The 24,858-nt window shown below is 36.5% G+C and overlaps 1 protein-coding gene across 16 annotated transcripts in view; it reads left to right on the top strand.

Annotated features, from left to right (window-relative positions):
• ANKRD28 (ankyrin repeat domain 28) overlaps positions 1–24,858 on the top strand; it is a 194,099-nt gene that overhangs the window by 96,148 nt on the left and 73,093 nt on the right. For 10 of the 16 annotated variants that reach the window (XR_010111399.1, XR_008624705.3, XR_008955355.2 and 7 more), the window contains 2 exons: positions 647–725; positions 15,230–15,300. Coding sequence is in view for 12 of the 16 variants with exons in the window: in XM_063602197.1 (XP_063458267.1) it covers positions 647–725; positions 15,230–15,300 (150 nt within the window). In the remaining 4 variants the exon portion in view is untranslated. Of the gene's footprint in view, positions 1–646; positions 726–920; positions 10,496–15,229; positions 15,301–24,858 lie in introns of those variants that run through there. The other 6 variants (XM_034955916.2, XM_034955917.2, XM_034955915.4 and 3 more) reach the window with 2 other exon arrangements.

Here is a 24,858-nt window from a genome sequence, read left to right as displayed (position 1 = left end):
TTGATAAGCAAATCTTTTGGTTTGTTTAGGTTAACAGTTCTAAACTGTAAAACTGTGGAAATATACTGACGAAAAAATTAGTATGAAGTAAAATTTTCCTATATATATCAGCAGCACAAGCATCTTTATTCAAAGAAAGTGTTGCTATTTCTTTGTCATTTTAGATTTTTATTTTTATTCTTTGCTGAACTTTATACCACTATTTTAAGGTCAAGTATTTTTTTAGGCTTTTGCCTTAGCAAGGAAATACCCTGTGTTTTTGTTTTGTTGTTTTTTTGTTTTTAATAGAGACAGGGTCCTGCTCTGTTACCCAGGGTGAAGTACAGTGGTGCAGTCATGGCTCACTGCAGCCTCATTCACTTGCAGGCTCAAGTGATTCTCCTAGCTGGAACTATATGTGCATGCTACCATGCCTGGATAATTGTTAAAAAAAATTTTGTAGAGACAAGGTCTTGCTGTGTTGCCCAGGCTTGTCACATCCTTTTATTTTATTGGGACTTGCAGACTAGGCTAGAGTTATAGAAGTAATAAGTTGATAGTTAATAATGGTTTGGTGGGGGGAGGGGTTGTTGTTGTGGTTATTAAAACTACTATTAAAATTAATCTTATTTTAAAACTTATTTCCCACCTTTCCTTATTATCACAGGACAATGAAAAGCGAACCCCATTGCACGCCGCAGCTTATCTTGGAGATGCAGAAATCATTGAACTTCTTATTTTATCTGGTATGGTAACCTCTGAGTAATAAGAACACATTATGTATATTTTTGTTATTCTTAATGTTTCTCAATCATAATTGACTATTTACTGCATGGCCTGTTGTTCATATTTGTTTTATCAGCTGAAACTTATTTTTATATTCATTCCATAAATACTGATCACATATCTTTTTCTGGGTGCTTAGAGTACATTAAAGAACAAAACAAAGATTGCTGCCCTCTTGTAGCTTATACTCTGATAAGGAAAAACAAGCAATAAATACAAGTTAATTTTATAGTATATTAAATGATGATGAGTGCTTTGAAAAAATTGAAAGGTAGATCAGGATAATCGGGGTGGGATAAGCATTATATATAGCGGGTTTTTCTGGTTGGTTTTTTTTTTTTTTTTTTTTGGTTTTTGGTTTTTGTTTTTTGAGATGGAGTCTCACTCTGTTGCCAGGGTATAGTGGCACGATCTCAGCTCACTGCAACCTCCAGCTCCCTGGTTCAAGTGATTATCCTGCCTCAGCCTCCCGAGTAGCTGGGATTACAGGCACATGCCTCCATACCCAGCTAATTTTTGTATTTTTAGTAGAGACGGGGTTTCACCATGTTGGCCAGGATGATCTCGATCTCCTGACCTTGTGATCTGCCTGCCTTGGCCTCCCAAAGTGCTGGGATTACAGGAGTGAGCCACCATGCCCGCCTATATAGGGTATTATATGGAACAGTTATAGTAGGCCTCATTGAGCACAGAATTATAGGAGATGGTTGCAGTTCTTCTAGGTGGAGGTAACGGTGGTTTATGCCAAATACAACAGTGGAGACAGTAAGAAATAGTCTGATAGTAGATATATTTTGAAGGCAATGCCAGTAAGATTTCTGTGTTTAAATAGCTTTTATCTAACCCTACTTGAGGGCTTGTAAAATGCTTTTAGTCAATTATACTCCTTTATTATTTTTTCTAAACTATTTAAGTCTCTATAATATGAAGTAATACTAGAACTGTCTATGATAGAATAGCTCCTATTGTGGTCAGACTACCTGCAGTCCCAAAAAAGGCAAGCAGACAGACAGAGTGTAGAAATACTTTTGTTATAGCCAGATGATTGTAATGATATTTATTGGGAAAGGATATATGTCATTGATTTGAGCTTGTATTGCCAAATTGCATACATACATGCATAATGAAATTGGATTAGTGGTAGTATTCCTTTGATAGTTTGTGGAAAGGAGGGCTCAGAGGGAGAAATTTTGTATGAAGATTTCGTTAAATAATAGCCCAGAGTTTTGCCATTACAAATTCATAAAAATTTAAGAATCAGTTGGATTTTTAAAAAATACCTTATTTCTATATCAGATTTCATGATCATATAAAATTAAATATGGTTAAACATGGACCTGGCTAATATTTTGGTAGCTTCTTTATGAATAATTTCACCGCTGATGGACTTCCCTGAAGATGCCTGTTCCTTATTAATTTTCAGCTAAAATTTACTCAAGATAAGAACTGAGGAGGTTGACAAAATTATTTCTTTTAATAATATAAATTAATGGGACTCAAGTTTATGGAATTTTCTGCACAAACATCATCCAAGAAACAGTTTAGGACTTTGGATAAGAAGTCTACTGCTGCATTTTTTATTTTAACACAGAATTCTGATTATTTTTTTTTGTCATAAAGATTATTTTATATGATTCCATGTGGAGGGTTTTTTTTTTTTTCATTTTTTATTTTTACACCCAGGAGAAACTTCAAATGCTCAAAGTTGACTTAATCCCTTCCTTTTAAAAGTGAATGTTTGCAACAAGGATTTTTAGTTACTTGTAGAAGGTTGACTTCCTGGTTTCTGTAAGTATGATGGTCAAATGAGTCTTATGAGCATGATAGTATCTAGATGTCAGCTGTGAAATAAGCATTTGAGAGAATGCTTAGTTTCTTCTGAATAATCCAAGTACAAATCATGTGTAAAATTAACCATGATACTTGTATAAAAAGCTATTTGAACTTACCTTTAAAAAATACTTTTTTTATTTTTCTTTGAGACAGAATCTCGCTCTGTCGCCCAGGCTGGAGTGCAGTGGCACAATCTCAGCTCAGTGCAACTTCCCGGGTTCAAGCGATTCACCTGCCTCAGCCTCCCGAGTAGCTGGGACTACAGGTGTGTGGCACCAGGCCGGGCTAATTTTTGTATTTTTAGTAAGAGATGGGGTTTCACCATGTTGGCCAGGCTGGTCTTGAACTCCTGGTCTCAGGTGATTTGCCTGCCTCAGCCTCCGAAAGTGCTGAGATTACAAGTGTGAGGCACTGTGCCCAGCCAAAAAATACTTTTAATGTTTTATCCGTTTAAAGAGGTAATATAGCTCATGTAGCTATTTTTCAAAAGAAAAATACAATTTTGGATGAATTCAGTTGTTCTCAGTTCTCAATAAAAAAAAATTAAGTTTTTACATTGGCCTTAGAGCTGTACATTATCTCCCCACCCCAGATTTCTTCTGACTTGAATTCCTGCTACTCTCTTTTTGTTTGCTCTGCTCTAACCCCACTGGCTGCCTTCTACCTCTGGTTCTTCGCGCTGCTGTTTCCTTAGCCTTAAACCTTCCTCAGCCGCTTACACCATGAACCTTTTCATGTCCTTGCTCAGATGTCGCATCATCAACAAGGTCTTCCTTGGTCACTACCACTACCACCTAATCCCCCTTGCCTGTGTTATCTTTTCTCCTAGTGTTTATTGTTACCTGACATCCTTTTTAAATTACTTGTTTACTGTCATTTTATCTCCTCCAGAATGTAAACTCCAAGAAGGCAGGCAGTTAGTCTACTTTGCCTTCCTAGCATATTTATTTAAAGTGCCTGGGATGGTGATTATAGCAATATAAGCTTAGACTGTGTCTCCTTTTCAGAAATTTGTTTACATTTTGGTTTGTTTCTCAAGTCTTTAATGGAAATGAGAATGGGAGAGGTGGGGATGGGTAGAAGTTAAGGGTTGAAGGATATCAGGTAAGTGGAAAGGGAAAGAAGGCGAATGATTTGTCTTTGAGTGCAACTCAGGGTCTTAGACTTTTTTCTCTTTAGACTTACCAGTTAGGCTCTAATTTAGGAAAAATAAAACAAAAACTTACTTGGGTTTGGAGTAAAATTAGCTGGAGTAAAATCCAAGGCTAGATTTCGATTGAACTAGAACCTCAGCTTTCTACTTATAAACAAAAAAATAAAATAAAGAAATAAACCAGGCTTTGTGTTGCCATGAGAGACACTACAGATAGTGTGAATGTCACAAGCTCTTTTGCCAGACAGATTTGGATACAGTCCTGGCCTTACCTCTTACCACCTCCATGATCTTTTTAAGTTTATTTGCTCTCTGAGCCTCAACTTCCTCATCTAAAAAAATGGGAATAATATAAAATTTATAGGCTTAAAGAAGCAAATGAGATTATGTCATTAAGATACCTAGAAAAGTCCCTGGCATATAGTATTCAAAATTATGGCTATTTTATTTTAAGCAGCATTTCTATTTTTTTCCTTCACTTTTTTGGTTCTGCCAAGTAAATAAATTCCTTGATATCAGGAATTATCTTCTCTGTGACTTTTAGATATGCTTTCTTAAAAATTCTCTGCTGTCAGTTTTGAAGTCCAGTTATTACATTCTGAAATGATAAAGAGGAAGGAATGACTTACCTACTGGGGGAAAATGAAAAATAATTTATTTCCACAATCTAGAAAGACAAAGGTTGAAAAAAAATAGACTCTATATACTCTGGAGAAGTGTATTTATATGTTTTAAATTCTACAATCAAGAAACAGCCTTTAAAGCTTTATATGATATAAGTACCTTCCTGAACAGGGTAGGTATTTGCTCCCCTGAGGAAATAGTAAGGGCTCCTGTAATTTATGGATAACAGAGCTCTAACAAAAAGATAGGTAGTAATCAGGATGTGTATTTAACTTACGAAAGTTGACACTATAGAGGATAACTCCCATAGCCTTTTATAAAAATATCCTTTCACATAAATGAGGAAGGAACCAGGAGAGTTTTTTTTTGTTTGTTTTTGTTTTTTGTTTTTTTTTTTAAGACATAGTCTTGCTCTGTTACCCAGGCTGGAGGGCAGTGGCACCATCTCGGTTTACTGCAACCTCCACCTACCAGGTTCAAATGATTCTCCTGCCTCAGCCTCCCGAGTAGCTGGGATTACAGGCATGCATCACCAGGCCCAACTAATTTTTGTATTTTTAGTAGAGATGGGGTTTCACCATGTTGGCCAGGCTGGTCTCGAGCTCCTGACCCCAGGTGATCCACCCACCACGGCCTCCCAAAGTGCTGGGATTACAGCTGTGAGCCACCATGCCCAGCCCAGGAGAGATTTTGAAATCTGAACCAGAAACTTGATCAGGAAGGAATTTTGATTGGTGGATATTTCTTCAGTTCATTCATGTTATATCCATTTTAAATTCCTATTAACTCTTTAAATTGAAAGTTGATTAGGACAGTTTTACAGAAGATATACTACATATTTTAGAAGTCAAGTATAAGCTAACCAGTGAATTCTTACTTTTATATTGGAAATAGATTTCCAGAATAGAAGGGTAGTAAAAGACTAATCGTATCCAAATTTTAGTTCAGAATAAATATCAGAAGAATAGTCTTCAGACAATATATAGTATATAGACTTATAAGGTTCTGTATAGATGCTCCAGGAGTTCTGCTTAAATTTGGTTTCAATGCCATGGTTGCTGAGGCCCAAGTTAAACTGACTGATTTCCATAACCCTAATTTTAAATTCTGGATCCATCAAAACAGCCTTTTAATGAATTATGGTAAGTTGAGTTATAAATTAGAATTGAAACTAGATATTTGAACTGATCAATTCTCTAGGTAAAGATGAGAAAAAAATACATGAAGAGAAATATAGGCAACAAAATTAGGCTAATTTGTTTATAGTTAGTAATGAAAATTTAGTGTAGGTGTTTACACTTCATGTTAATTACCAACACCACATTTTAATAGCAGGTAGGTATAATCTTAAGTAAATTAAGCAATATGAAATAATGCTTATTTGTATAAAAGTCGTGTAAGATTGCATTATATAAAAGTCATATGTTTTCATAAGAACATACAATAGTCAGTTACTGTAATTTTGTATTTTAAAAACTACTGCGATATCCATAGCAAGAGTTCTATATTCTCTAAATATATTTCTCTAACATAAAAAAATAGAAAGATTGAGATTATTTTAGAGTCATTTCCTTCTGTGTTCATATTTCAGGTTTTTATTATGTCTGACTTGTGATTAAAAATTAGGAAATAAGGATATTTATATTTTCTCCAATTGGTTTCACTCTTTTGTGTTGCCTTGGCCCTTTAAGTGATGTGGAAAACCAATGGAGAGTTCTGTTTGGAGTGGAATAACATGCTCTGACGTATGTTTTTAAAGATTGATTCTCTGGCTTTGGCTTCAAATTCTTGACCATTTTAAGTCATGTTTATCCTACTTTTTGTTATTTCTAGGTTTTTATCTTTAATAGTTTTCCTTTTTTCCCCAAATTCAGCTAGCTCTCATAGTCTCTCTGCATTGTCTTATCTCTTTCTTGTAACTTTTCTTTGAGGTCTCCTCTTCAGAACTTAAATTCAGTGAAGTTGAGTATATAGAGTAGCTCATGAATTCATCTTATTTTCTGGGATGGTTTTTTCCAACTGCATTTCTCCTAGTTTACTCTACTCTGTATATTTTTATCCTAGTCCTGTGCTGGATGCTTTCAGATTCTTACGTATCTTCGAGAAATATGCCTCTTTGCAGAACAGAAAGGAAGGGGCAAAAAGTGAACATCTGTTAGGTTTGTTTCTTCAAATAACTCGCAAACCAAATTTTAAGTTCAGGAGTACATGCACAGGTGTGTTATATAGGTAAACTTAAGTAACCAAATTTTAAGTTCAGGAGTACATGCGCAGGTGTGTTATATAGGTAAAGTTAAGTCATGTGGGTTTGTTGTACAGATTATTTCATCATCCATATATTAAGCCTAGTTCCCATTATTTTTCCTGAACCTCTCTCTCCTCTTATCGTCCACCCTCTGATAGGCCCCAGTGTGTGTTGTGTCCCTCTGTGTGTCCATATGTTCTCATCATTTAGTTTCCTTTTTTTGTTGATATACCACGGGTAGTTGGGCTGGCTCAGCAGCTTCTTAGATCAGTGAGTTCTTAGGTAGTAATCTGGTGATTGGCTGTTACTCTCCCTCATCTCCAGCTGGGTAAAAAATTAATAAAGATGCCTTCTTGGTCTCTTTTTTAGCACTGCCCCACTTTATTCTTATGCAGTGTGAGGTTAAGAGTTCTGTAGGTGCTTTTCCTGTGAATTACCCAGACAGCTCTAGATCGTCTGAAAGATTTTTAGGGATTTTAGGACACAGCAGAGAGAAAGGAGCAAATGGGACACACATGCAAACATGACTTTTTAGAGGACTCGGTAACCTTCCCAAGATCTGAAGAAGCTTCGCTTGACTCAGTGTCCTTCAGTTTGGTACACATTTCACTGTTATTGATAGAAATAATTCATAGTTTGGTTTGTGGTTGTAACTGTTTCCTTATTGTATTGAAGATGGTATCTCTTCTCATTCTCTTTTATATATTGGTGACTTGTTTTAGAGTAAAACTACTCACTTTCTTTAACTTGCAGTCCAGAATTAAATTCTTCAGAAACCAAGTATTTGTACATGATGCAACTCTAAGATTTATGGATGAGAGGTATAATTTTTGGCGTGGCACCTGTAATCAAACAAGTGAATACATCCATAGAATCTATAGTAATACTAGAGTCCACTGGAATTAATGTTAATAATTATTATGGAATGGGGTGAAATAATAGCAAACAGTGAGCTTATTACATTTTAAATACTGTTAAATTTAGCCATTTCACTAATCTCATTTTAGCCTAAATTTGTGAAGGCATTATTATAAGGAAACTAAGGCATTTAGCTTTTAAACTTTCAAAGTTTTTATACTGCTAGTAAAAGCTAGAGGCAGAATTCAGATCCAGGCAGTTTGACTACAGAATCCGTGTTCTTAATCCTGCCGTAATCAGAATCTTCCTTTTTTCTTCCCACCATAATTTCCACCCTCCTCCCCCAACCACCTATTTAGCTTTTAGTAAAATTTACATGTGAAGTCACTTTTATTGAAGAACTTTTAAAGACTTTGCTGGCCACTGAGGTATAGATATTTTGTTTGGGAGCTTATTCACTTAATGCTTGCATTCAAAACTATATGGTTAGCAGTACCTCAGACCTTAGACTGCCTCCAGTAAGTATTAAGTCCTTAAATGACTGCATTGTGGAAGGCATTTGTCAAAAATTCATTCGATTGGCCTTTTATAAAAAATACTCTCCTTAATAGAAAACACCATTCTGATGTTTCTGGCATTAAGAATGAAACCTAAAGTATGTGTCTCTTCTTTTTACTTCAGTGCTGGTACATTAGTTTGGTGGGGCTGCTGTAACAAAGTACAACAAACTGGGCGGCTTAAACAATAGAAATTTATTTACTCAAAGTTCTGGAGGCTGTAAGTCTGAGATCAAGGTGCCGTCAGGATTGATTCCTTTGGAAGGCTGTGAGGGAAGGATCTGTTCAGGGTATCTCTCTCTGGCTTGCAAAATCGCTGTCTTCTCCCTTTATTTTCCCTCTGTCCATGTCTTTTTGCAAATTTCTTCTTGTAAGGACACCAGTCATACTGTATTAGGGCCCACCCTAATGACCTCATTTTAATTACCTCTGTAAAGAGTCTATCTCCAGTTAAAGTCATATTCTGAGTTGCCAGGGGTTGGGAGTTGAACAAACCCACAATAGCTGGTATCCACAACACTCTTAAAAGATACAGTGCAGCAGCTATTTTTTTCAGCATTATAGTTGGAAAAGTGGAAATGTGATTGGTTTTTGCTCATTCTACTCTGAGCCTGAAAACCGAATCTGAACCTTTTGCCACTGCACTGTTAGGTAGCCAAAGAAAAGCATTATTTCCAGTTTGGGAAGAGGGATAAAAGTACTTAGCTTCTGGCCCACCTCACTGGTTATGGACTATCTCCTCTGTGATTTAGGAGCAAAGAAGAAAACAATTCTCTGCAAATAGAAGTTTTGGAAAATGATTTGTGAGACTATTTATAATTATTACAAACATGTATGAAGTTAGCAATAACTTTAATAGTACCTACTATCAAGTTCTTAGCCTAGATCAGAGGTTGGCTAACGTTTTCTGTAAAGGGCCAGATACTAGTTACAGGCCATACAGACTCTGGCAAGATACAAGTTACAGGCCATTCAACTCTGTTGTCATAGTGAAAGCTACATATTTAATATTTAAATTGAATAGATGTGGCTCTGTTCCAGTAAAACTTTACAAATTAGGTGGCTTGAAGCCTGTGGATAGTAGTTTGAAGACCCCTAACATAGATTATAAAGATACTACCTCATCTTTTTAATGTTAGAGTGAGGTGTCTTAGTCCTTTCGGGCAGCCATAACAGAATATCACAGACTGAGTGACTTACAAATTTTTCTCAGTTCTGGGGCCTGGGAAGATCGTGATGCCAGAAGATTTGGTATCTGGTGAGGGCCCACTTCTTATTTATAGCCAGCAGTCTTTTTAGTATAACCTCATATGGTGGAAAGGGTGAGGGAGCGCTCTTGGGCCACTTTCATAAGGGCATTAATCCCATTCACTGCCTTCATGACCCAATTACCTCACAAAACACCTCGCCTCCTAATACCATGACATTGGGGTTGGGATTTTAACATAAATTTTGGGGGAACGCAAACATTCAGACCATTTGACAAGGTTTAATAAGTATGACATAATTTATTCTGAATATTCCAAAATAGGATAGAATGTTATAACTGGAAATGGATCATAAGGATGATTTAGCACAATGCTTTATTTTACAGGTATAGTTGACCCTTGAACAATGTGGAGGTTAGGGGCACTGACTCCCCCAACCCCAACACAATAGGAACTTTGAATATAACCTTTGGCTCCCTAAAAACTACTAATAGCCTAATGTTGACCAAAAGCCTTACTAATAACATAAACAGTTAACACATATTTTACATGTTATATGTATTATATACTGTATTCTTACAATAAAATAAGCAATAAAATGAAAATACTAAGAAAATCATAAAGAGAAAACACTGTGTATTGAATGGACGCAGATCATCATAAACATCTTCATCCTTGTCATCTTCACATTGAATAAGGTGAAGAGGAAGTGGAGGGCTTGCTGTCTGGGGTTGCAGAGATGGAAGAAAATCTACATATAAATGGACTCATGCAGTTTGAACCAGTGTTGTTTAAGGGTCAGCTGTAATTGAGGTTCAAAAATCAAAGAATTGGAAGAATTTAGTGACCAATTAGATTAGGAGAAAATAAGTCAATCAGTTGTCTTGCAGAATGAAATCTGGAGTCAAATGGGATACTCCTAATAGAATTGCTGACTGTAGAACTTTGCAGAAAGAGTGCCCTTTGTTGTTTAAATCTGGGGCCCATCCTCACCCAATCCCGTCCATACATATTCATATCCACCTCCCCCTCACCTCACCACACACACAGCCTAGGAGCAGGGATTATGATTTGCAAAATGAAGACCCAGGCCCCAGGAAACACTTCCAGGTCACATAGCCAACTAGTTATACAGCCATTATGAGATCACGTATCTCTCTTGCTCCAGTGTTCCTTCCACTAACCCATGACTGTGTCTTCACAACGTTAGACCTCTCTTCAACTGCATTGCTGCCTAGAGCCCTAGACTAATGTAAGTAAGTAAATCATGTTTTTGTTTTTGAATTTATGTTTTATCTCTGAATAGCTAGACATTTAATTCTAGATTTAGGTAACCTTTTCTTTTACAAAACTATTGTTTCAGAGTGCACTTTTATATGGGTGAAATATTACGTGAAAAGATTGGGTGAGAGGAAACTGATTAGCTGGGTTTTCCTATATAATCTATAACTGTGGTATGAAATGGATACAACCTGTTTAGGTGATCCTGCAGTTGATTTTTAGTTGTGTTATTTATTGCATGTAATATCAGAAACTCAATCACATCTCTACTCTAGAAAGGTGAATCTAAATTCAGATATATGTGTGAGGATAGGCTCTGGCCGTTTATCTGAAGGGAAAGTTCAGTTGGTATGCGTAGATTTGTGGGGGACAAGGAAAGACTTGTTAAAGAAAATATTGATTATACAGTTGGACATAACCATTTTGAATTTAATGAGGTGCTTCTGGCATGTAAGTTTTCTGTAAATATTGGCTTATAGTACTCACTGATGGTATCTTTCTTAAATTGCTATGTGTGTTGTCTTTTGTTTCTTAGCAGTGCTTTTTCGCACCACAGGCTATGCCAGTAACCTAACTTCAACAAATGACATGGGACTGCTGTTTTATATTCTCTTCTGTCTTAATGAGTAGGAAATAGTAAAGAAATTAATCTTCTCTTGGTTACTTAAGGTCATCCTTATAAACCACAAATACTATCTTCTACCATGTAGAGGGCATGTGATTATGCCACCAGAGGCGGTTAACGACATTTGGTTTTATTTCTCTCTACAAAGACTGTTTTTTGTTTTAAGTGGGTATGATTTCTCCCTGCCTCCCCTGTATCTCCATCCTCATTATTAGCTGTTGTGGCTGGTGTTTAATACTCCAACTAGCTATTGAACTAGTTAACTATATTCTGGAAATGTCTTTTCCATTTCTAGAATGAATTTGTCGTTTAAAGTATATATGAATATATAGATAACTTGGGAGTATTCTGTGTGGAACAGAACTCTGTTTACCTTTAGACAGCCCACTGACATGAGCTCTGGGAATCTGAACCATCTGAAATGTGCTGCTATGTTTGTTGCTTTTACACTCTTTTTCATTTTACAGGAACACAGCCAACTGCTGCTCTTGTAGTGTACATTACTGTGTCATATTTATATGTGTCTGTTTATTATATTACTGTGTCTGTTTATATTGTAAATCACATGTTAGTTAACTAATGTTGGTGGGGGAATATTGTTTCATTGTTGCCCTCAGATATAGCCCTGATTTCTCATATAGTTGACCTTTATTTTCCAAGGAATTAAAAACATTTGATTAGGCTCTTAGAAGAAATGCATGATTTTTTTTTATTTTTTTTTATTTTTTTTCTTTTTGAGATGGAGTTTTGCTCTTGTTGCCCAGGCTGGAGTGCAATGGCACGGTCTAGGCTCACTGCAACCTCCACCTCCCAGGTTCAAGTGATTCTCCTGCCTCAGCCTCCCGAGTAGCTTGGAAGCTTGGATTACAGGCGCCCACCACTGTGCCTAGCTAATTTTTTTTTGTAATTTTAGTAGGGCCTGGGTTTCATCATGTTGGCCAGACTGGTCTTGAACTCCTGACCTCAGGTGATTCGCCCGCCTTGGTCTCCCAAAGTACTGGGATTACAGGCGTGAGCCACTGCACCCGGCCGATATATACATATTTAAAGGTACAATATAAAGTTGCATTACTACCCTAGTACCTGCCATATGCCCAGTTTTCAATGTGCCTCCCACCACCAACACAAACGTATAAGCACCCCCTCTCATTAATATCTTGGCATTCCTGTAGGGTTTCTTTATGCATATTAAGCAAATACAGTAGTACCCCCTTTTGAAGAGGTATGTTCCAAGACCCCCAAGTAGATGCCTGAAACCTCAGATAGTACTGAACCCTATATACTATGCACAAGTTTCTTTTTCCCTCTTCAGAATTTCAGGTAGAAGATTTGTTCTTACTGTAGGTCTTAGCAACCTCAGCATGATTTCTTTTTTATTGAGAACTTACGTCTTTTCACTTAAAGGAAGCATTTTACTGCTTCTTTTGGCATACTCAAATTTCCAGCATCACTACTCTTGCACCTTGGGGCCATTATTAAGTAACGTAAGGGTTACTGGAACACAAGCATTATGATACCATGATAGTCAATCTGATCATCAAGAGGGTCCCATAAGGAAAGGGTGAATGGCATATGCAAGATACGATGGACAAAGGGATGATTCACATCCTGGGTGGATGGAGCAGGATGGTGCCATATTTCATCATGTTACTCAGAACAGTGAGCAATTTAAAATTTATGAATTATTTATTTCTGGAATTTTCCATTTAATATTTTCAGACCATTGTTGACTGGGTAACAAGCTGTGAAAAGTGAAACAAGGGGGGACCATTGTGTGATAAGATAAAAATAATTATCTCTTCCTTTTTCTACATAAAAGTAAAGTGTACTAGTCATACAATTACTACTTTTTTCCTTTTTGTTTTCAGATCTTTGTTAACACAGAGTCTCCTCAGTTTTTTGTGCCAGCCACCTTCTGTTTTTTGAGACAGAGTCTCACTATCTTGCCCAGGCTGGAGTGTGTGGTGCAATCTCGGCTCACTGCAACCTCTTCCTCCCGGGTTCAAGCGATTCCTGCCTCAGCCTCTGAGTAATTAGACTTACAGGTGCACGCGGGCCACCACATCTGGCTAATTTTTGTATTTTTAATAGAGGCAGGGTTTCACCATGTTGGCCAGGCTGGTCTTGAACTCCTGTCTTCAAGCAATCTGCCCACCTCAGCCTCCCAAAAGTGCTAGGATTACAGTCATGAGCCCCTGTGCCCTTCTATTCTCCTGCTAATTAATACTTTGAATCAGACTTCTCAGCATCCCTCATGAGACCTCATTTCTTATTTGCCTTTGTTGATTCAGGATACTATCTGTACTAGGTGTCTGTGTTGATACCCTTTGGGCCTTACTGCCAGAGCTTTCCGTTCTACTGTGTATAGATATGCATGTGCACATAAATATAAACCTGTAGAAAGAGGCACAGGGCTTAAAGAGAACCATTGAAGTCCTAAGCAGATAAGTGGGAAAACGAAAGATGCTAGCTTCTGTGTCACTCCTTCACTATCTCTAGGGTTCCAGCTTCCAGCTGGCAAACATTTCAAATGTGTGTACTTTCTACATTCCGTCTTCTACCCAAAACAAACGTTGGCATTACTGTGATTAGGCAGTTTGTGTTTTAACCATCTAGGGTTCCACAGTGCCTGGCAGATAGTTGCCCAAATATTTATTACATGGGTATGTCATGCTCTCTGACTGGTTCTTTATTTGCTGTCTTCCTTTCCTTCTTCCATAGCCTAACTGTGAGCATTGTTCAAAGCTCTCTAATTAGCTCTTGATTCTTTGTGTCCTCACTGCCACTGCCCACAGAGAACTCAGCTACTCTCAGCATCTCAACTACTACATTTGTGGATGTTTCTTACACCTCCATTTCATTTATTTTCTCTCATTTTTCAAGGCTTTAAAGTCTACCTCTAACATATTTGCTATTATGTACTAGGCACATTTATTATATGTTAATCTTTGTAACAAAGTACTATTAAATCTGTTTTATAGTTGAAGAAACTTGGGTTCAGAGGGATCACACAACTACTTAGGGACCCAGAGCTACTAATTGAAGGCATTACTTGAAGTCACTGCACTTGATTATTCCCTGACTCCTCACACTCAAAACCTAGAAATAATGTAAGCGTTAGGAAGTATGAAGCTTTGTTTCTGTTATAGTTGACCCCAACGTTAGGTTATTTTGTATACCTGTATTTCATCATTTAGAAAATGAGTGATTTAGGATTTGGGATATAAATCTAGGATTGCTTATAGGATAGGATCTGTCAGCCAGTTCTATACTTCCAAGAACCAGGGCTGTTTCTTCTCTACTTAGATATATTAATAGAATTATCCTACCATGCATGTGCTGCTTTTATTTGATTTGGATTTAATATGGGAGATAAATTATTCCCTCCTCGAATAATGTAAATTTTTTTGTCTTAATGTGTTTGCATTCTATTAAGGTTAATTTTTGTCCATTGACTTAATGATTTTTAAACAACTGTACAAAATTGATTTGTTTAAAAAAATTTCTTTCTTAAGCTTTAGGTATAACCTAGAAAGACATGAGTTGGTTCATTTCTTTCTCAATTATTTTTCTAAGTCTGTAACCATTGTTTCTGTCTTATACAATGTGTTTTAAATCATGGCTGGAGAACTATTTTGATGTTATCATATTACCTTATGGCATGATATATTCATTAGTAAAGAAATGTAATGAAGACTTTAAAATAGTCTGCATTTTATCTCCAAGTATATTCTTATATTCATTTATTTGATTTTTTTTTAACACACATTCTAAAATGGGGTCTGATTTCTACCTTGGATATGCTCTGTATAAAGGTGGCTTTTCTAACCTATATATAAAATGATGTTTATTTTGTTTTAAATTAAAAAACTAAGACTTTATTGGACAATTATATCAATTTAAAAGGCTAATTTTGTTTTATATTCTAAGGGTAATTTTATCAGCAGAAAGTGTAAAAAATAAGTTTTTTTTTCAATTGTCATTTATCCAATTTGGATTATATATAAATACTATTTCAGGAGATTTATTAAAAATATTTTATGTACAATATTTCAATTTATTTTTTTCTTCTTGTTGCAGGAGCTAGAGTTAATGCCAAAGACAGCAAATGGTTGACACCTTTACACAGAGCAGTTGCATCTTGTAGTGAGGTATGAAATTTCTCTTAGTAAATATGTTTTATATGAAAACATTAAATAGGCGTACCCCTGAATCCATATTCAAATTCTATGTTTTCAAAAGAAGGAAAAGCTACTGAGATACCTTGACTGGTCATTTTACTTTAGAATTTGTACAAACCAAGTTAATTGTTTCATTTCTTCTTTTGTTTATAAGGCCTCTTGCAGTCTGAAGTAGCAGAGAATAGAAAACCCTATCTCTGTCCCTTCTACAAGAGAAATCATTTTTCTGTCCTACATATTCTTCCTCAGGGCTTTTCTCTACCTGTTTACAATAGTCTCTTACAAAGGTTTCACTGATTGTGATCAAGAAAGAATCTCATCAGTGTATAATAATTAATTGAAATGTTACTTAGCTAAATACTGAAATTAGCTTCAAAACCATTACTTGATTGCACATTTTACTGGTTATAAATATATAACTTTAAAATGTTTGAGAGGGATTACAAGGAAGAATAGTTCCTTCTTGTGTACAGCCTTGTATATTGTTTGCTTGTCGAGATAACTGACATTTTTAGAAAATGTTCATTATTTGCACAGTATTTTTATATTTCTCATATCTTTCAGTCCTGAGGACATCTTTGTAGGATAGACGTCTTGAGGAAACTATATAGTTAATGATTCATGAAAAACTACTCAGCTGTTAAATGATAGAGATGAGACAAAAACCTGAATCATCTTTTTTTCTGTTATTTTACTTTATAATGTGTATTCAGTGCTTTTCTAAAATGCATTGTGTCCAAAGTACCCCTTTTACCTACTTTACAGTAGTTGTAACTTGTTGCAAAGCTTAAAAAATAATTTAAAATACAAAAGTATGTGATAGTATAAGTTTATGTTCATCTAGTATTTCTTTAGTTATTCCAATTGTGAGGTTAAGAAAGGAACTCCTAAGTGTAGCTACTGCTTCTTCTGTCCATCATGGGACTATGTAGTTTGGGAGAAGGAAAGGGAACTCTAACTAGTGCCTCATGAGAAACTACGGAGCTTCTGTCTCTTTGTCCTTTGTATTCCTCATTGTGAACTACATCTTGAACCCAGAGCAATAGCTGGGCAAGTGAAGAGTCATAAAGGTGAAATGTGACTGAGAAGGATTACAAACCCTGTAATTAACAGAGGCAATCTATTAGCTGTAGCCTCCTAGTTAGGAGAAGGATGGGGACAGTGGGTGCAGTTGAACACACAACCTAACTCTGAACTGGGTCCTTGATGTGCTATAGCTTATGAACTTACGGAACTTAGATTTGGAGACACTGGCTTCAATTATTACGTGCCACTTTTCAGCTGTGCGATGTTGGACAAGTCTAGGAATTATAAAAACTAAGACATACTAGCCAAAATACTTTGAATTCTGAAATTCCATTGTAATGTTATTAATTTTGTGGTTAGCTCTCCATAAAGATGTTTCTTTAAATAAAAACAGTTAAGATAAACATTACTGTTATTGGAACATATTAATGTTAGCCATACCTATGCATTTTGTTTTAAGACTCTTGGGATTATGGCTATTAAAATAATGGATTTTTACCAGATTAAGTCATAAGAAGGTACAATTTATATATTTGCAGAAGTTGTAAAACAGACCAAAAATTACTAAAGAAAAATTAACATTAAAGGAAGACAGCAAATTCTGCCAGAGTCTTAATTCCTAATTTTTAAAAACTATGTGCTCAGCCTGAATTTAAGGGCAAGTTGTAGGTTAGAAAGCAAATAATCCTAGTAAGTTTCTTAATTCTACTCTTCAGTCTAAAAATTACAAGGCAGATGACTAAACAGAAACACAACCAAGAACCCTCAGAGTCCGCTTCACTCCCCTGCTACCTCCACTGGAGCAGGTGCTAGTATCCACAGCTGAAGGACCTGAAGACAGATCACATCATAGAACTCTTTACAGACATTCCCCAGTACCATCCCGGAGCCTAGTAGCTCCACTGGGTTACTAGACCCAGAAGAGCAAAAACAATCACTACAGTTTGGCTCTCAGGAATACCCATTCCTAGGGGAAGTGGGAGAACACCACATCAAGGGAATACCCAGTGGGACAAAATAATTTAAACAGTAGTCCTTGAATCCCAGATCTTCCCTCTGACATAGCCTACCCAAGTGAGAAAGAACCAGAAAAACAATTCTGGTAATATGACAAAACAAGGTTATTTAACACCCCCAAAATATACCAGCTCACCAGCAATGGATGCAAACCAAGACGAAGTCTATGAATTGCCAGGAAAAGAAGTCAGAAGATTGATTATTAAGCTAATTAAGGAGGCACCAGAGAAAAGTGAAGTCCAACTTAAATTAAAAACATAATATAGAATATGAAAGGAAAATTCTTTCTTGAAATAGGTAAAAACAATCACAACTTCTAGAAATCAAGGTCACACTTAGAGACATGCAAAATGCACTGGAAAGTCTCAGCAATACAATCAAACAAACAGAAGAACTTTAGCGCTTGAAGACAAGGCTTTTGAATTAACCCAATCCATCAAAGACAAAGAAAAAAAATTTTTTTTTAAATGAACGAAGTCTCCAAGAAGTTTGGGACTATGTTAATTTTCCAAAGCTGAGAATAGTTGGTGTTCCTGAGGAAGAAGAGAACTCTAAAAGTTTGGAAACTATATTTGAGAGAATAATTGAGGGAAACTTTCCCAGCCTTGCAAGAGATCTGGACATCCAAATACAAGAAGCTCAAAGAACACCTGGCAAATTCATCACAGAAAGATTATCACCTAGGCACATAGTCATCAAGTTATCTAAAGTCAAGATGCAGGAAAGAATCTTTAGAGCTGTGAGGCAAAAGCATCAGGTAACCTATAAAGGAACACCTATCAGATTAACAGCAGATTTCTCAGCGAAGCCCTACAAAGCTAGAAGGGATTGGGGTTCTATTTTTAGCCTCCTTAAACAAAACAATTATCTGCCAAAAATTTTGTACCCAGTGAAACTAAGCTTCATGAATGAAGGAGGGTATACAGTCTTTTCCAGACAAAAATTCTGAGAGAATTCACCACTACCAAGCCAGCGCTACAAGAACTGCTAAAAGGAGCTCTAAACCTTGAAAGAAATTCTTGAAATACTCCAAAATAGAACCTCCTTAAACCGTAAGTCTTACAAGACCTATGTAACAATAATACGATTTTTAAAAAAAGGTATTCAGGCAACAAATAGCATGAGGAATAGAATAGTACCTCACATCTCAATACTAACATTGAATGTAAATGGCCTAAATGCTCTACTTAAAGGATACAGAATGGGAGAATGGATAAGAATTCACCAACCAAGTTTCTGCTGTCTTCAGTAGACTCACCTAACAGTAAGGACTCACAGAAACTTAAGTAAAGGGGTAGAAAAAGATACTCCATGCAAATGGACACCAAATGTGAGCAGGGATCACTATTTTTATATCAGACAAAACAGACCTTAAAGCAACAGCAGTTAGGAAAAAACAAAGAGGGACATTATATAATGATAAAAGGACTAGTCCAACAGGAAAATGTCACAATTCTAAATATGTATGCTCCTAACACTGGAGCTCCCAAATTTATAAAACAGTGACTACTAGACCTAAGAAATGAGATAGCAACACAATAATAGTGGAGGACTTTAATACTCCATTGACAGCACTAGATAGATCATCAAAACAGAAAGTCAACAAAGAAACAATGGACCTAAACTATGTCCTACAACAAATGGACTTGACAGATATTTACAGAACAGTCTACCAAACAACTGCAGAATATACATTCTATTCATTGGCACATGAAATGTTCTCCAAAATAGACCATATGATAGGCCACACAACAAGTCTCAGTAAATTTAAGAAAACCTAAATTATATCAAGTACTCTCTCAGACCACAGTGGAATAAAATTGGAAATGAACTCCAAAAGGAAGCCACAAAACCATGCAAATATGGAAATTAAATAACCTGCTCCTGAGTGATCGTTGGGTCAACAAGGAAGTCAAGATAGAAATTGAAAAATTCTTTGAACTGAACAATAATAGTGGCACAACCTATCAAAACCTCTGGGATACAGCAAAAGTAGTGCTAAGTGGAAAGTTCATAGCATTAAATGCCTATATCAAAAAGTCTGAAAGAGCACAAATAGACCATCTAAGGCCATACCTCACAGAACTGGAGAAACAAGAACCACCCAAACCCAAACCCAGCAGAAGAAAAGAAATAATGAAGATCAGAGCAGAACTAAATGAAATTGAAACCAAAAAAAAGGAAAGATAAATGAAACAAAAAGCTGCTGCTTTGAAAAGGTAAATAACACTGATAGACCATTAGCAAGATTAACCAAGAAGAGACAAGATCCAAATAAGCTCAATTAGAAATGAAATGGGAGATATTACAAATGATACTACAGAAATACAAAAGATTATCCAAGGCTAATGTGAACACCTTTACGCACATAAACTAGAAAACCTAGAGGAGATGGATAAACTCCTGGAAATATCCAACCCTCCTAGATTAAACTAGGAAGGTATAGAATCTCTGAACAGACCATTAACAAGCAGCAAGATTGAAGTGATAATTTTTAAAATTGCCAGCAAATAAAAAGTCCAGGACTGGATAGATTCACAGCTGAATTCTATCAAACATTTGAGGAAGAATTGGTACCAGTCCTATTGATACTTTTCCGAAAGAGGCAATCCTTCCTAAATCATTCTATGAAGCCAGTGTCACCCTAATACCAAAACCAGGGAAGGACGTAACAAAGAAAACCACAGACCAATATCCCTGATGAGCATAGATGCATAAGTCCTCAATAAAATACTGGCAAACCAAATCCAACAGCATATCAAAAAGATAATCCACCATGATCAGGTGGGTTTCATACCAGGGGTGCATGGATGGTGTTATTAACATACCTAAGTCAGTAAATGTGATACACCACATAAACAGAATTAAAAACAAATATCACATGATCATCCCAATAGATGCAGAAAAAGCATTTGACAAAATCCAGCATCCTTTTATGATTAAAACTCTCAGCAACATCAGCATAGAAGGGACATATCTTAAGGTAATAGAAGCTATCTATGACAAACTCACATCCAACATTTTACTAAATGGGGAAAAGTTTGAAGCATTCCCCCTGAGAACCAGAACAAGACAGGGATGCCTACTTTCACCACTTCTATTCAAAATAGTACTGGAAGTCCTAGCCAGAGACATCAGACAAGAGAATGAAATAAAGGGCATCCAAATCAGTAAAGAGGAAGTCAAACTGTCACTGTTTGCTGATGATATGATCGCATACCTAGAAAACCCTAAAGACTCATTCCAAAACCTCCTAGAACTGGTAAATGAATTTAGCAAAGTTTCAGGATACAAAATTAATGTACACAAATCAGTAGTTCTGCTATACACTAATGGCGACCAAGTTGAGCATCAAATCAAGAACTCATTCCCTTTCACAATGGCTGCAGAAAAACAGTAAAATAGCTAGGAGTATACCTAACCAAGGAGGTGAAAGACCCCTACAAGGAAAACTACAAAACAGGGCTGAAAAAAGTCATAGACAACACAAATAGAAACATATCCCATGCTCATGGATGGTAGAATCAATGGTGCAAAAATGACCATGCTGCCAAAAGCAATCTACAAATTCAATGCATTTCTCATCAAAATACCACCATCATTCTTCACAGAATTAGAAAAAAAAAATTCTGAAATTCATATGGAACCAAAAAGGAGCCTGCATAGCCAAAGCAAGACTAAGCAAAAAGACCAAATCTGGAGGCATCACATTACCTGACTTCAAACTATGCTATAAGGCCATAGTCACCAAAACAGCATGGTACTGGTATAAAAATAGGTATATAGAGCAATGGAACAGAAATAGAACCCAGAAATAAGGCCAAATACTTACAGCCAACTGATCTTCGACAAAGCAAACAAAAACAGTGGGGAAAGGACACCCTGTTCAACAAATGATGCTGGGATAATTGGCAAGCCACATTAGAAGAATGAAACTGTATCATTATCTCTCACCTTATACAAAAATCAACTCAAGGTGGATCAAAGACTTAAATCTAAGACCTGAAACCATAGAGATTCTAGAAGATAACATCAGAAAAAACCCTTCTAGACATTGGTTTAGGCAAAGACGTCATGACCAAGAATCCAAAAGCAAATGCACAAAAACAAAGATAAATAGATGGGACTTAATTAAACTGAAAAGCTTCTGCACAGCAAAAGAAAACAATCAGCAGCATTAACTCACAGAGTAGGAGAAAATCTTTGCAATCTATACACCTAACAAAGGAGTAATATCCAGAATCTACAAGGAACTCAAACAAATCAGCAAGAAAAAAACAATCCCATCAAAAAGTGGGCTAAGGACATGAATAGACAATTGTCAAAAGAAGATGTACAGAGGGCCAACAAACATGGAAAAATAACATCACTAATTATCAGGGAAATGTAAATCAAAACCACAAAGCGATACCACCTTACTCCTGCAAGAATGGCCATAGTCAAAAAAATGAAAAAATAATAGATGTTGGTGTGGATGCAGTGAAAAGGGAACACTTTTACACTGTCAGTGGGAATGTAAACTAGTACAACCATTATGGAAAACAGTGTGGAAATTCCTTAAAGAACTAAATCTACCATTTGATCCAGCAATCCCACCACTTAGATATCAATCCAGAGAAAAAGAGGTCATTATAAGAAAAAGATACTGGTACACACATGTTTATAGCAGCACAATTTGCAATTGTAAAAATATGGAACCAGCCCAAATACGCATCAGTCAATGACTGGATAAAGAAAATATTGTATTGGCCAGGCGCGGTGGCTCACGCCTGGAATCCCAGCAGTTTGGGAGGCTGAGGTGGGCAGATCACCTGAGGTCAGGAGTTCGAGACCAGCCTGGCCAACATGGTGAAACCCCATCTCTATGAAAAGTACAAAAAAAAAAAAAGCCAGGTTTGGTGGTGCCCGCCTGTAGTTCCAGCTACTCTGGAGGCTGAGGAGGATCGCTTGAACCTGGGAGGCAGACGTGGCAGTGAGCCAAGATCGCGCCATTGCGCTCCAGCCTGGGTGACAAAAGTGAAACTCTATCTAAAAAAAAAAGAAAAAGATAACTAAAAATTACAAGGCTGTGTAGTATTGATACTCTTTTGCAGGATTATGAGAAACAGCTATAAAATGTGGCCATTCCAAAAAGATATAACTTCTGTAAACACTGAGTATCATTTTTCTTTTGAAAAGAAGGTCTCCTAAGTAGTAAAACTGCTAGAAAACCTAGTCATTAGTGTCAAGAGTATCACTTACACCATCGTTACTTATTTTCATTAAGTCCTGAGAGCAAAAGTAGCTATACTTATTACATTTAACAGAAAATATAGCTATGGCCACAGAGAGATGGGTTTTTCACCTGTAGGTGGCTTTTGGTTTATATTTTTGAGATACCATGGGAGAATTAAATCCTGTGCAAGCTGATTGGAGTGACTGTTTTCTAAATTCTCCTAAGGACAGAATAGCTTGCACAGTGATAGATGCATAGAAGAGAACTTAACTTAGCACATACCGTACTACCTTAGTGCTTAATTACCTCACTGAAACTAGGTTAAGAAAGACTGCTTCCGGTTAAATATTCCTAGACTCCCCAACTCTCCTTCATTGACATAGTTTCCACACCACCTCCTACTAGCTGGCTATCTCAATCTGTCTCTACTACTATGATTTATGACTGTCATTCTTTAAGAGTAGCATATAGTTCAGCTCTGTGTAAGTACTGCATATTTTTCTGAATAAATGGATATCCGAGTATTAGGAGTTGGGTTTTGTTTTTGGTGTGTGTGTGTGTGTGTGTGTGTGTTAAAAAGCCACACTGCACTGCTGAAGAGCATACAACTTATATTTTAACCTAATCAGGAATTACATTTTAGGTCTGTCAAGATAACTGAGTTTAAATTCCATTATCACATGAGATATTGTGTGGTCTCTCCAAGCTTTGTGTTTATTTGCAAATATGTTAAGCCCTTGTTTTTCCTGTGCTTTCCTTCAAATCAATGGTAAGAATTGCTAAAAAAAAAAAAAAAAAAAAAAAAAGATAGAACCAAAGGGGAAAACTGGTACTGTGGAGCCTCTTCTATACTGACCCCATGGTAATAATAAATACTCTCTGAGTACAGTTGTTTAACCTTCAGTCATTATCCCATATTTCATAATCTCATTTGAATTAATGTCATGGAATGTTTACTTAGCTTTTAAAAAAAATCAAGACACACCAGCAGCATTTCTTACACATTCCCTCTAATAACTGAAAATTTAGAATTTAGATTACTATAATAATGTTTTTTGTTAATAAAATCATCTGTGCCCTTAGTTATCCCCACATTATTTTCTGTGTGCTTATGATGATACACTGATAATATGATGTAGAATTATCCTAGGGTATGACATCAGGCTCTTTGATTTGTAGTTCTAGAAATTCACCTCTTCTTTTTTAATGTCTCCAACCTTTAGGGATTTTCTTCAGTTTTCTCTGAATTTTCAAAGATCACTGCTATTGTGATCTGACACGTTTTTTGTTTTTTGTTTTTTGTTTTGAGATGGAGTCTCGCTGTGTTGCCCAAGCTGGAGTGCAATGGCGCGATCTCGGCTCACTGCAAGCTCCACCTCCCAGGTTCATGCCATTCTCCTGCCTCAGCCTCCCGGGTAGCTGGGACTACAGGCGCCCGCCACCCCGCCTGGCTAATTTTTGTATATTTAGTAGAGACGGGGTTTCACCCTGTTAGCCAGGATGGTCTTGATCTCCTGACCTCGTGGTCCGCCTGCCTCGGCCTCCCAAAGTGCTGGGATTACAGAAGTGAGCCACCACACCAGGCCTGTGATCTGACATGTATTACTCTGAGTAGGAAATAATGGATTCAGGGTTCACACCTTGATCTGTCTTGATACTCTAGTGTCTTAATTGCTATGTTTATTGCCTTATTTAGGTGCCCACTTACCTACGCTTACCTACTGTGAACCAGATTTGTTCCTGCTTTTTAGTGAAACAAAAAAGTAGAATTGATTTTCCTGTTTTTACTAATGGAACATAAGTATTTCCCAAACTTTCCAGAAGCTTTAATGTTTGTATTATGAATTCCAAAATGGGAGTGGATAAGGCAAGGCTGACATCTCTAGTATTCTGTGTTTGCCCAGTTTATCCAATTACAAATTGTTCATTTTATTTTAAATTATTTATTATATCCACTAACATACCTACTAACATTTCCCAATATAGTGTTAGTTTTAGATCCCCCAAGTCACAATGTACTGTTCTCAGAGGTGAGGATCAGGAATCTTGATAGTGTTTATACCTTGTTTTCCATAATTTTTGTGAGTATTCATATATGTATTCTTTCCATATTCCTTTTTAAATTGAAATATAACTTACAATTAAAATGCATGAATTTTTTAGTGTACACCCTTAAGTTTTGCCAAATGTATACACCTGTGTAACCTTTATCCCAGTCAAGATATAGAAGATTTCTGTTACCCCAGCAAGTTCCCTCATGTCCGTTTTCA

This window comes from Pan paniscus, chromosome 2, assembly GCF_029289425.2.
Source record: "Pan paniscus chromosome 2, NHGRI_mPanPan1-v2.0_pri, whole genome shotgun sequence".
In the NCBI taxonomy this organism is placed as follows: Eukaryota; Metazoa; Chordata; class Mammalia; order Primates; family Hominidae; genus Pan; species Pan paniscus.
Note: the sequence above shows the minus strand (reverse complement) of the source record. Positions and strands in the feature narration are given on the sequence as shown.